The following is a 14582-nucleotide window of genomic DNA, read 5'->3' as shown; positions in this document are numbered from 1 at the left end:
GATACCTCATTGTAGTTTTGATTTGCATTTGTCTAATATTAGTGATGTTGAGCATCTTTTCATAAGCCTCTTGGCCATCTGTGCATCTTCTTTGAGAAATGTCTATTTAGGTCTTTGGCCCATTTTTGATTGGGTTGTTTGTTTTTTTAATATTGAGCTGCATGAGCGGTTTATATATTTTGGAGATTAACCCTTTGTTGATTCATTTGCAAATATTTTCTCCCACTCTGAGTGTTGCCTTTTCATCTTGTTTATAGTTCCCTTTGCTCTGCAAAAGCTTTTAAGTTTCTATAGGTCCCGTTTGTTTATTTTTGTTTTTATTTCCATTACTCTAGGAAGTGGATAAAAAAGATCTTGCTGTGATTTATGTCAAAGAGTGTTCTTCCTATGTTTTCCTCGAAGAGTTTTATAGTGTGCGGTCGTACCTTTAGGTCTTTAATCCATTTTCAGTTTATTTTTGTATATGGTGCTAGGGAGTGTTCTAATTTCATTCTTTTCCAGGTAGCTGTCCAGTTTTCCCAGCACCATGTATTGAAAAGACTGTCTTTTCTCCAACATATATCCTTGCCTCTTTTGTCATATATTAGTTGACCATATGTGTGTGGATTTATCTCTGGGCTTTCTATCCAGTTCCATTGATCTATATTTCTGTTTTTGTGCTAGTACCATATTGTCTTGATTACTGTAGCTTTGTACTGTAGTCTAAAGTCAGGGAGTCTGATTCCTCCAGCTCTGTTTTTTTTTTTTTTTTTCCATCAAGATTGTTTGGCTTTCTGGGGTCTTTTGTGTCTCCATACAAATTTTAAGATTTTTTTTTGTTCTAGTTCTTCAAAAAATGCCATTGGTATTTTGATACAGATTGCATTGAATCTGTAGACTGCTTTGGCTAGTATAGTCGTTTTCACAATATTGACTTTTCCAATCCAAGACCATGCTATATCTCTCCATCTGTTTGTGTCATCTTTGATTTCTTTCATCAGTATTTTATAGTTTTATAGTTTTCTGAGTACAGGCCTTTTACCTCCTTAGGTAGGTTTATTCCTAGGTATTTTATTCTTTGTGTTGCAATGGTGAATGAGATTGTTTAATTAATTTCTCCTTCTGATCTTTCATTTTTAGTGTATAGGAATGCAAGAGATATCTGTGCATTAATTTTGTATCCTGCAACTTTACCAAATTCATTGCTTAGCCCTAGTAATTTCCTGATGGCATCCTTAGGATTCTCTCTATATAGTATCTTATCATCTGCAAACAGTGACAGTTTTACTTCTTCTTTTCCAATTTGTATTCTTTTTGCTTCTTTTTCTTCTCTGATTTCAGTGGCTAGGACTTCCACAACTATGTTGAATAAGAGTGGCAAGGGTGGACATCCTTGTCTTGCTCCTGATCTTAGAGGAAATGGTTTCAGTTTTTTGCCATTGAGAATGATGTTTGTTGTGGGTTTGTTGTATATGGCCTTTATTATGTTGAGGTAGGTTCCCTCTGTGCCCACTTTCTGGAGAGTTTTCATCATAAATTGATGTAGAATTTTGTCTAAAGCTTTTTCTACATCTATTGAGATTATCATATGGTTTTTATCCTTCAGTTTGCTAATATGGTGTATCACATTGATTGATTTGTATATATTGAAGAATCCTTGCGTCCCTGAGATAAATCCCACTTGATCATGGTGTGTGATCCTTTTAGTGTGTTCTTGGATTCTGTTTGCTAGTATTTGGTTGAGGAATTCTGTATCTACATTTATCAGTGATATTGGTCTGTAATTTTCTTTTTTCGTAGTATCTTTGTCTGGTTTTGGTATCAGGGTGACGGTGGCCTCATAGAATGAGTTTGGGAGTGTTCCTTCCTCTGTAATTTTTTGGAAGAGTTTGAGAAGGATGAGTGTTAACTCTTCTCTAAATATTTGATAGAATTCACCTGTGAAGCCGTTTGGTCCTGGACTTCTGTTTTTTGGATGATTTTTAATCACAGTTTCAATTTCAGTGTTTGTGATTGGTCTGTTCATATTTTCTATTTCATCCTGATTCAGTCTTGGAAGGTTGTACTTTTCTAAGAATTTTTCCATTTCCTCCAGGTTGTCCATTTTATTGGCATAGAGTTGCTTGTAGTAGTCTCTTATGATGCTTCGTATATCTGCAGTATCTGTTGTAACTTCTCCTTTTTCGTTTCTGATTTTATATTGACTTGAGTTCTCTCCTTCTTTTTCTTGATGTGTCTGGCTAAATGTTTATCAAGTTAGTTTATCTCCTCAAATAACCAGCTTTTAATTTTATTGATCTTTGTCATTGTTTTCCTCATATGTATTTCATTTTTTTCTGCCCTGATTTTTATGATTTCTTTCCTTCTACTAAGTTTGCGTTTTGTTTGTTCTTCTTTCTCTATTTCCTTTAGGTGTGTGGTTAGATTGTTTATTTGAGATTTTTCTTGTTTCTTGAGGTAGGATTGTATTGCTATAAACTTCCCTCTTAGAACTGCTTTTGCTCTGTCTCATAGGTTTTCGATCATCGTGTTTTCATTGTCATTTGCCTCTAGGTATTTTTTGATTTCCTCTTTGATTTCTTCAGTGATCTTTTGGTTATTTAGTAATGTATTATATAACCTCCATGTGTTTTTGTTCTTTTTACTATTTTTTCCCTGTAATTGATTTCTAATCTCATAGCATTGTGGTCAGAAAAGATGCTTGCTATGATTAAAATTTTCTTAAATTTACCAAAGCTTGATTGATGACTCAAGATGTGATCTATCCTGTAGAATGTTTCGTGTGCACTTGAGAGGAAAGTGTAATCTGTTGTTTTTGGATGTAATGTCCTATAAATATCAATTAAATCTATGTGATCTATTGTGTCATTTAAAGCTCATGTTTCCTTATTAATTTTCTGTCTGAATGATCTGCCCATTGGTGTAAGTGAGGTGTTAAAGTCCCCCACTATTGCTGTGTTACTGTTGATTTCCTCTTTTATAGCTGTTAGCAGGTGCTTGATGTATTGAGGTGCTCCTATATTGGGTGCATGTATATTTACAATTGTTCTATCTTCTTCTTGGATTGATCCCTTGATCATTACATAGTGTCCTCTTTGTCTCCTGTAATAATCTTTATTTTAAGGTCTATTTTATCTGATATGAGAATTGCTACTCCAGCTTTCTTTTGATTTGGGTTTACATGGAATAACTTTTTCCATCCCCTACTTTCAGTCTGTATGTGTCCCTAGGTCTGAAGTGGGTCTCTTGTAGACAGCATATATATGGGTCTTGTTTTTGTATCCATTCAGCGAGCCTGGGTCTTTTGGTTGCAGCTTTTAATCCATTCACATTTAAGGTGATTATCAATATGTATGTTCTTATTGCCATTTTCTTATATTATTTTGTGTTTGTTTTTGTAGATCCTTTTCTTCTCTTGTGTTTTCCACTTAGAGAAATTCCTTTAGTCTTTGCTGTAGAGCTGGTTTGGTGGTGCTGAACTCTCTTAGCTTTTGCTGGTCTGTAAAGCTTTTGATTTCTCCATCTAATCTGAATAAGATCCTTGCTGGGTAGAGTAATCTTGGTTACAGGTTCTTCCCTTTCATCACTTTAAATCACTTTAAATATATCATGTCACTCCCTTCTGGCTTGTAGAGTTTCTGCTGGGAAATCAGCTGTTAACCTTATGAGAGCCACCTGGTATGTTTTTACATTGTAGCTTTTAATAATTTTTCTTTAATTTTTTTTTCAATTTGATTACTATGTGTCTCAGCATTTTTCTCCTTGGATTTATACTGCTTGGGACTCTCTGCACTTCCTAGACTTAGGTAGCAATTTCCTTTCCCTTGTTAGGGAAGTTTTTGACTATAATCTCTTCAAATATTTTCTCAGGTCCTTTCTCTCTCTTCTCCTTCTGGGACCCCTATAATGCGAATGGTGTTGTGTTAATGTTGTCCCAGTGGTCTCTTAGGCTGTCTTCATTTGTTTTCATTCTTTTTCCTTTATACTGTTCTGCAGCAGTGAATTCCACCTTTCTGTTTTCCAGGTTAGTTATCCAGCCTTCTACCTCAGTTATTCTGCTATTGATTCCTTCTAGTGTATTTTTCTTTGCAGTTATTGCATTGTTCATCTTTGTTTGTTTGTTCTGTAATTCTTCTAGGTCTTTGTTAAACATTTCTTGCATCTTCTCAATCTTTGTCTCCATTCTTTCTCTGAGGTCCTGGATCATCTTCACTAGCATTATTCTGAATTCTTTTTCTGGATGGTTGCCTATCTCCACTTCATTTAATTGCTTTTCTGGGGTTTATCTTGTTCCTTCATCTGGTACATAGTCCTTTGCCTTTTCATTTTGTCTATCGTTCTGTGAATGTGGTTTTCATTCCACAGGCTGCAGGATTATAGTTTTTCTTGCTTCTCCTGTCTGGCCTCTGGTGGATGAAACTATCTAAGAGACTTGTACAAGCTTCCTAATTGGAGGGATTGGTGGTGGGTAGAGCTGGGTGTTGCTCTGATGGGCCGAGCTCAGTATAATCAGAATCTACTAAAGAAATAAACCAAACCAAATCACATACTTTATTGTAGATACAAAGAGATTCTGGCATTCACCTCTTGAAGAACTATAAAATAGTTGTATTGTATTCTTCTTCCTTTGTAGTATAAACTCTCGCAATTTTCTGATCTCATTTTTAAAGTTTTTCTATCATATTTCAGCCAAGATGAAAATGCTGATTCACATGGGTAAACATCTAGCAATATCAGTAAGAAAAAAGGAGTCCAAATGATCTACAAGGATACAGTGTCACAAACAAGTATGATAGGAAATTAAACTGAATGGTTTTCTATGAGAAATTATCAGAGTTGGACTAAGGCTGCCTAAAGGATAGGAAAAGGTGAATTTAGAATTAACATGAACTGATTCCACTCTTTATTATTATTGATGACCCTTAGATCACTTTCAAGTACCATTTCTGTGACATGATCTTCAGCCAAAATGATCTGTCTCACTGACTTACCATTCAAAATGACTTTTTCCTGGGATCCTAAAATCATAGTACACGTTCTCTCTGGTCAAGTTAAACTTTGTTATGCTTTCATAAGTACCTGGATCAATTTGTTTTCAATTCCTGGCCAGAAAAGTCAGCAAATGTAGTTAGCATCAAACATATATTGTTCAATAGATTTTCTTTTTTATATCTATACTTGACTTATAAGATTTTGAAATATTTAATTCTGCTCAAATTATCTGTGTCTATATAGGATGTTTTCTTCAAAGTTTTGAATAACCTTGTCTTAAATGCAGAAAGGTAATTTAATTATTATCTGGTCTAAATTAATATGTAAATTCCAGAGCATTTGTTTTTACAGCTACTACAAATATACCTATAGTTATTTTGGATGTTAAAATAAATCAAAAGAGTCTCATTACTATGAGACTCTGTTTAAAATGTTGTCATTTTCATGTTGAGAAACTTGATATAACCCTAAAATACCCTGCAGATCTAAGTTTTCTGTAAATTCTATAAGAGCTCTTGGTCAAAAACAATGAAATTTGAATTAACATGTACTTGTTAGAAGCATATCATCCTCCAGATACACAAATTATCTTTTGAGACTTAGGAAAAATAAACCAATGAAATAAATATCTGATCAACAGTATATTCTATATTAACCAAATGTTGGATAGGGAGGATTTCTTTATTATTTTTAAATTATTTAAAGTAGTACCTTAAAGTGGTTAATGATATAGTTTACAAAGTATTCATTAGTAATTTATCAAAGAAATCCAGAATATGGTTCTTCAATTAGTGTAGAGGTTTTATTGTTTGTTATAATTAAGAGTTCTATTTATTTCATCTTGCATTTATTGGGTTGGCCAAAAGGTCCATTTGGGTTTTTCCACAAGATGTTACAGAAAAACTAGAATGAACTTTTGGGCCAAACCAATATACTCACATCTTTCTCTCAGATAGCTGTGGAGTTTTGTGTACCTGAAAATTCAACCTAGTGATCTTATTTCCTTTTCCTTTATGATCTTCTTAGTTTGCCTGAAGCAAATTTGCTCAGAGGGGATGGCAACTGGAAATTGTGGACCTCTTTGCAAACAATATATAATATTGGTAAACCTATCCTAAATTAAAAAAAAAAAAAAAAAAAAAACCTTCCCCAAACAAGCTGTTGTCTTTTGCTAGTTCTGACTTAAATTCTAATAGGCTGTATAATACCCAAGCCTAGAATAAATTAGCAAGGAAGACATAAAGTTGAGTAAAATCACTCTATATACTTTTTCAGTAAGAAATTGAGGTCATAGAGAAAATATGAACATTATTTTAACTTAGTGTCCATAGAAGAATAGTTTGAGAACTACTTTCCTGAAGAAATAACCCTTTGCCATTTTTTTGTTCTTCTTTTTTCTTTTGACTGAAGCAAGGCTGCTTTCTTTTTATTCTAAACAAATACCACCAACCTCCATGTGATTTTAATGGTGTATGCTCTCTGTCTGTGACACTTCTCTGTATCAATTGTTCTGAACTTCAGAAGGAGATTTTCTATCATGATGCTCTCTTTTGGATTCCAAATTTAAATAATTTTTCCCTCTTTAGGTTATTTCCTCATACTTTTGATTAATTAAAAAGTAAAATGCACTGAATGAACCATAATTCAGGAAATAACTGAATGTTTTTTAACTTGGGCAAAGTCTTCCTTGACTGAGCCTTCTCAGGCATTGTCCATCACTATCATTTAAAAAAGTCTATTTAAACTTTCAGACACAAGCATAATTTCCACCAGGGGAACAAGAGAACTGCTTCAGCATAACCTTGGTTGGAGCCTCTTTTCTTCTGTTCTGTTTATTTGTTTAAGAAGAGGTAAAGAAGAGTTGGCAAAATCACCTGGAATATGGTGTCAGGAGTCAGAGTGCAAGGATTAAAAATTAGCTGTACTACTTACAATCCTGTGGTTTGAACCAACTTAATTACCTGTCTATATCTCAGTTTTCTCATAATCATAAAATGATTATGTAATCATTTTAACAAAGGGATCCATAATTGTACCAGAATCATAGGGCTGTTCTGAATATTAAGTTCCACAATATAAATATTCAGCTTGATATCTGGAAGATAGCAAGCTCTTAATCAATGTCACTCATTATGATTATGACAAATATGTATTCACTCAGTAGTATTTATTGAGTAACTACATGCTCTATGATAGGGATAAAATAATGAGCAAAACAGAAATGTCTTGTCCACTGGGCAACTGTAGTTAAAGACGAACAAAAAAGGCAACATAGATATTAATATATGGATACAATAAGAAATTGAAGACAGAGGGCAGTTACTCTAAGAACATAAAATAAGGGGATAAAATAAATTTTAAATACTTTATTCCTGGGGGATCAATTAATGCTTCTTTAAGAAAGGTACAAAACTTTTATTCAAAACATCTCAATAATGGATAGGAAAGAATCCAGAAAAGGGTGGATTGAGGGAAGGAGAACCACTATGTAATAAGGAAAGGAATTAATTTTGTGAGGCCCAAAGGCAGAGAAAAATGGTAAAGAAGAATGTTGCCTCTGGAAGACAGAGAAGGGTGGTGGGGATGGGATTAGTGAAGGGCCTGGATGGCAGACAAGGGTCAGCTCTTTCAGGGCCTAACTGACCAGGAGATAGATTGTGGTCAGAGTGGTGGAAATGCTTTGAAAAATAAAAGGAGAGCCAGGATATGGGGCAAAAGTTCAGATTTTTATCTTATACATTTTCATTGACTCTGGTGTGGAGAAAGGATTACAGGTGGCAAAATCAATGAGGAAAGAGGATGCAGATGGCAGTTTCAGAAGTTGAGTTGAAAGACGACAGTATTTTAAAATTAGGTGTGGTCAATGGAGATGGAGAGATGTGAGCCAGACATAGGGGAGGACATTTTTGAAGGAAAAGTGACAGGGCTTTGTGGAATATTGAAAATCAGGGGAAAGAGGGTTCTGGTAAATATGATCCTGGATTTCTGGTTTGCACAACTTAATGCATGGTGAGCTATTCTCTGAGATAGAGAAGAAGAAAATTGAGCAAGAGAGATGGGAGATTATGAGCTCAATTTTGTACGTGCTGTATTTATATTGTATTTGTGATATCTACCAGAAAGGTCAAGTGGATGTGTGAGACCCGAGTTCATGGGGGAGGGGAGGAGAGGGGGTTGTGGGTGTGGGGAGGCAGAGTCTAGGTTTTGAGATGCAGCTCTAAAATACATTTTATGGGTGGTAACTGAAACCATGGAAATAGATGCCTGCACTCTGTGAGAACTGAGAAATCTAAAAAAGCAAGCAGTTTAACACGACATCTTTTCTCCTACTCACATCACTATAAACTGCAAGAATAGAAATATTTCTCTTTGGTTTCTTAGTTTACTACATATAGAATTTTGGACAAAAATATGCATATCAAAAATATATAGTGATCTGAATGGCTAGGAAATGATACACTCTCCAACAACTACATTCAGACAGTAAAGTAGAGAAAATAAATGATTAATAGCATAGGGCAAGAGCCTATTACTGTAAGAGTTAGGATTCTTAATGGTGTCATGGTTAAGGTAGTAGAATACTGAGATTTGTTTATGTGTGTCTGGTGGAGTGGGATAAGATAAAGTCTGGGTTTCAGCAGTAAATCAGTTTATTACTGTGTTATTGCTACCTTTATGTTTCAACTCCATGATAATTTGACCTTTCCAGAATTCTGAGATTAAGAACAGCTTTCTGCTGAGCAACTTCCAGCTGCTGCTTGAACAACAAATAAAACCAACTGAGCTACTTATGCTTATCTAAAACAATGTTCTTAATTAGTATGAGACCAAATGAATAAAGAGAAGATCAGAAAATGAAGGAAGAGAAAAAGAGCCAACTCTTTTTTATACTTGAAGATTAATTTAGCATAATGGTCAGAATTGATGAAACAAAGTGCTAAATATCAAATGTGATATCACAGAACGGTGATAGAGTAATCATCCAAGTAATCAAAATTATCATGCAGGTTTATATGCTTCATGTGTTCATTGGTCATTATGAACAATATGTAGATTTCCTGCATGGATTATGATAGAAACCAAAGTAAATCCACTGAATTATTTTTCATATTGTTTTCCATTCCATACTTAACTTTGGAAATGCTGTCCTTCTGGGAAATGAACATTATTCTTACTGCATATTATAATAATATATATTGATAATAGCTTATTGCTAAGTTTAGTAGCATGTTGTCAATCAATCATGAGCACAGAACCAGTAGTCTATGAATGTTTAGGAACATATAAAGTCCATGAGAATACTATCAGTGTTGACTGATTTGTCCAGTGAGAAATTAAAATTTAACTAAAGGATTTAAGCATTAATAAGAATTTTAAAATAAAATTAGACCTGATTTTCAATATTTTACACATGCAAGCCCTCATTGGAAACCCTCATTCCAAAAGTAAATATCATTTGGCGTGGCACTTGGCTTATTTTCAGAATTATTTTCATTTACAACCCTTTGTGTGTAAAAACACTGATGTATATTCAAAAGTAAGGGATTGGAAGTTAAATCTGATGGGTGTTTCATCCCTAACTGAGGCTATTAGTTATTAGTTTTATTTTTTAATTTATTATATTTTCTATTTCCAAATTGTCCAATTTACATGAAAGTCTTCTGAAATTACTCATTCCAAGTATGCCTTATTTACTTAAAACTGTATTTTTATAAATAATTTTTTAAATTATTAAACATTATTAAACATTAATATTCCCAGAAGGTCAGATATGTGAGCTGATTTGAAGACTCAAAACTGAAAGAAAAAGACTCAAAACTGAAACTAAAACTGAAACTGGAAAAAAAAAGAGACTCAAGACTGAAAAACAAATCTATTTATTCCCTGAACTGTCTGAGACCCAAAAATATCAATTTCAATTAAATAATAATTAGTAAATCTTTAACCTAACTGGTTTTCTTTTAAATATATAAGGTGAATTGTTAAATGTTTATGAATGATTTCCTAAATCTAAAAAATTACGTTTCCTCAACTAAAGGGGGTAAAGCCCAACATATTTTATTTTTAAAAAAAGATCTAAAACTATAGGTCACTAGTGAATACATAAATCAAATAATTCCATAGTATTAATAGTACCCAAAATTATAACCATTTTGGTACAGTATCTTAATTAATTGAATAATAGATAAATTTATATTTAGATTGCCTATATATGGAAAAAACTTTCTCATACTCAAAAATTACAAATTAAATTTCTCTGTCTTTAAAATCATAATGTTACATTATATTGTCTTCACATATTAGATTATGTTCAAGGCTCTTAAAATTCAAATTCAAATCCACATATTCCATATAACTGAACATTTTTAAGGATAATTTTTGTATCTTTAACTTCACATTTGTCAAGATAATTGAAGACCACCTATGGTATTATTTTGTTTTATGTGTTCTTTTTGTGACTTGACTTTATAAAAAGTTGATTCAATCAAACAAAAGTTTAAAACATTGCTTCCATTTCTAATTTTTTTTTTACTGAAAGGTAAATTTTATTAACAGTTTCATTATTATTTTCCTGTATTTCTTCTTCAATAATATATTCTGATATATGCATTTAAATGCAAACCTTTTCGTATCATCACTATATGCCAAAAGTAGTAATGATCTAGTGTAGAATGAATCAATTCTTTGAAAATGTCAAACTCAGAAGGAGGTTATGTGTGCAAAGTTTTTCTGTAAGTCTTGAAAGTAGAAGAACTGTACTCAAAGAAGTGTAATATTCGATATAAACAAGAAATAAATGTTGACCTGCTCACTAAGAATACACAGTTTCATACCAAGACAACGAATCAGGACAGAAAAGTGCAAAGGGCATTAGCAAGAGTTTAATTCTAAGACTTTAAACAAAGCAAAGGTGTACATGAAGTAGGATAAAAAAGGGAAGTTAGGATAGAGAATAGTAACACTGTCTTCCATGGGAGAAAAAAAAAAAAAGAGAGAGAGAGAGAGAGAAGATAATGTTGTTGTCTGGTGGCCTACTGTCCACCTCATTACTCCTGGAATATAGATTCAAGCCACGGGGATCCTAGGTAACCTGCCAAGTCAGTTCCTAGGCCATTATATGAGATGCATTTGAATGGTGTTTAAAGGAAGTTTCTCCTCACATCAAATAACTGGGAGACTGATGTATGTAATTTAATGACAGAAGATGACAGAAGAATACTACAACCTCAGAAATATGAGAACCACTCTACATGGAGAGTTACCAAAATGCATATATATTCAATATGTGATTAAGCTCCGAAAACTTGCAGAAAGGAAAGCAATAGGCATGAGCCAATAGAAACTAAGGAGGAAACTTTTAATGAGGTTGCAACATGAGTAATAAAAACCGGGTTGGCATCTCTTAACCAAAATTTTCAACTTGAAACGTTTTAGACCTAGTAACTACCAGAGCGCACGGGGTGGGGGGAAACGAGTGGAAATTGAGGAATGCTTGGATGCCCCATGGGGACTTACTGTACCTGAGTCCACATCCTTCACCTGTTGCCTGGCTCGAGTTGGCCGGGTCCACTTCGAGCTCTTGCAAGACAAGCCCTTTTTCGTGTGGTCCAGGAAAGTCCATGCCTGGCACCTCCTCCTCTTCTAGGGACTCCACGTAGAAGAGAGTCCTGGCCGGCTGGTGGGTGCCCTGCCCGGGCGCCCCTTGCTGCAGCCTCGTGGCCACTGGCAGCAGGGTGCCATTCAGTGGGTTGAAGGAAGAGGAAGAAGAGGACGGGGAGGCAGAAGAAGAAGAGGAGGAAGAAGAGGAAGGTTTCTTCCAGAAAGTGCTCACGCTGCTCTTCTCTTGGCTTTTGAGCAGGCGGCTCTGGCTGGGTCCCCAGTGCTCGAAGCTGCTGCTGCTGTCTTCTTGCAGGCAGCTGCCCCCGGCCGGAGCGCCGGGGGACTGCGACGGGTGGCTGAAGAGTTTCCAGCGGAGTCGCAGGATGTGCTTCACATCAAAATCTTTTCGCCCAGAGCCTGACATGCTTGACGCAAGGAAGGCAAAGGGACTTCAGCGGATGCAGGAGTAGACGGGTCAGCGGGTGGGGGAGGCCAACGGAGCCCGGGGTTGGAGGAGAGGGAGGGAGGCGCCCTCTGCACCCTGGGAACAGACGGGACCAGGCGGCTGCGCGCCCTGCCAGGCGACGAGCGGAGCGCGGACAGCAGAGCCGCGCGGCTCAGCTGCGGTCAGGTCCGCAGGACCCGCGCGTGGTGAGCTCAACGTCCGGGAGCAGAGGAAGGAGCTGGATGCAGAGGGCTGAGAATCCCCGATCTCCTTGCGGGGTCCCCGTGGTTACCGCGCGGGGAGGGACGACCCTGATGCTGGAGATGAGCGAGGGAGAGAGGTCTGCGCGCTCCGAAGCTTCGGAGGCAGCGACAGCTGGATACACCTCCCTGGAAGGCACCGGTGGCAGAGCCTCAGTGTAGAAGCTGTCGGCTCCCCTATCCTTGCAGCTTAGAGTTCAGTGCCTGGAGAGCGCAGAGAGAAAGATCCCCAAGTCGCGAAGAAGCGCACCCTCCCCTCCGCCTTCTCGGTGCACCTGCGCTCCTGTCACTGGTCTCTCAGAGGATGCTCTGAGAGCTTGCGGGTACCTCTGAGAAAGTCAAATGCCTTCTGCAAGGCGAGAATGGGTGGTTTTATCTAGTCAGTTTGTAAAAGAGAAAAAAAAATCTATTCCAGAAAATATAGGAAGGCAAAAAGAAAAGCCCGCGCCGGTGAAGCTGTCAAGGTCCTCACAGTACAATTTTCTCTCTGCCTCAGCGCCTCCTCCTCCAGCGTCAGTGACGCAGATGTGCACTGGGGCCTATACGGAGAGATGGAGGGAGGGAGGGAAGGCTTCAATCTTCTTTATGCAAGTGAGTCTGCTGCTCTTATTGTCCCCTTGCGTGGGTCCTGTCACCTTTGTTCATTCTCCTTCCTCACTACATTACTATGTAGCAATAAAAGTAAAGCAAACAGGCAATATGCTTTAGCATCAGTAGACACCAAACATGAATCATGGCAGCGTAAACTTAACAGGCTGCCATCGGTTTGCAGGTTGCAGGTTAATGGCTTGAATTATTTAATAAGACACATCCTTTAACCTTTAGCCTTAGTTTCTCTGTAGTGAGAAGAAAGAAACGAGGATGTTGGCGTCAAAGTGTGATGATGCCACCATTCTGACAATTACATTGTGATTCTGCCATTAATGCACTCAGGCAGTGCTTCACCCTGGGGGCCAGAGGCACGCAGTAGAAATCTGAAGATGCACATCTTAGCGCAGGGGACGAGTTTTGCAAAATCAGTGCATTTGGTGCGTCACCTTAGAATGAAAGCTGTTCTGTAAACCAAGAAGTGGAATAAAATAAAATAAAATTTCAAGGCATAACCTTCTAGTGCATAAATCATGATATAAAATGTATGGAAGAATTTAGGCAATAAATGAGTATATCCAAAAGCTACTATTCTGCAAATATCTCTTGTTTGAAGAAGAAAAGATGTGTTTTTTCTTATATGTAGAATGATGAGGTTTATGATCCCTTTCTATCTATGACTACTTAGAAATTTTGCAGCTTTTCCTTTAATGAGCGATGAAAATAGAACCCAGGCACCTTTGCTAAAGCTAAACTGGGGTCAAAGAAATAGTAGTTTCCCTAACTCAACAAGGAATATGGTTGTTTAATGAAATGAAATTCACAGAAATTTATGAAATGCAAATCTTCAGCAACCCCCAACAGGGCACGGAAATCAAAGATTAAAGTGTAGTTATATTTTTGTTCTGTTACCCCACTGTTGAGCAGTAAACATAAACAGAAACTGAAGCTAAATTTTAAGTCCTTACTAGACAAAGTTGGACATTTTAATAAAACAAGAAATTAAGCACACAAAATCCCTATTTTCAGAGGAAGAAAAATCACAATTGTACATTTTAAATATTGATTTATGCCACAACAGCTGGACTGCAATCCCCTGTGCCTTGATTTATTTTTCTTTCAGTATTCAGTGTTTAAAGAAAAAAAAGAAAAAAGCCCTTTAAAGCAAACAATGGTGACAGTTCATTTTTATCCAAGAACTGAATCAAGTAAGTATTTCCCTTAGGGAAGAAAACAATGTATGAAATTACACATCACAAGCAGGACAGAGAAAACTTTCCATCAGAGGTAATATAGAAATATGAAATGCGTATAATAACTGATTTTTGTAAAAATTGAGGCTTCATGGATCTTCTAAATTGATGTAATTTAACTTAAGTGACATAAAATGTATAATACAAATATATTTATATTTTATAAATATAATATAATATAGCATAAGTGATATGACTATCTATAGTTTCTTCCTTAATTAGTACCTATAACATTAAAAACTGTAATATAAAATTCATTTTTGTTGTTATTCTGAAATTCCATTTTGTATTCCCTTTTATTTTGCAATTCTGATATTATTATCATACAGTTTAAAAGTTATCTGTTCAAAGGTCAGTATCTTCTATGAACCAAAAGAAATGTAATATTGAGTTTTAGTATAAAGGAACATGAATTAAAATATTAAGTCATTTTTAACAGATGGTGATTATATATTGATTATATAT

General features: G+C 35.9%; 1 protein-coding gene across 2 annotated transcripts in view; it reads right to left on the bottom strand.

The window, feature by feature from the left end:
- Positions 1 to 11995, bottom strand: part of KLHL1 (kelch like family member 1) — a gene marked incomplete at both ends in the record, with an annotated part of 395165 nt that extends 383170 nt beyond the window's left edge. For both annotated transcript variants that reach the window (XM_079721747.1, XM_079721748.1), the window contains one exon: positions 11493 to 11995. In XM_079721747.1, the coding sequence (XP_079577873.1) occupies positions 11493 to 11995 (503 nt within the window). The remainder of the gene's footprint in view (positions 1 to 11492) is intronic.
- Positions 11996 to 14582: the final 2587 nt, after the last annotated feature.

This window comes from Hyperoodon ampullatus, assembly GCF_949752795.1.
Source record: "Hyperoodon ampullatus genome assembly, chromosome: 16".
Taxonomy (NCBI): Eukaryota; Metazoa; Chordata; class Mammalia; order Artiodactyla; family Ziphiidae; genus Hyperoodon; species Hyperoodon ampullatus.
The sequence above is the reverse complement of the archived record's forward strand: the minus strand, read 5'-3'. Positions and strand labels throughout refer to the sequence as shown.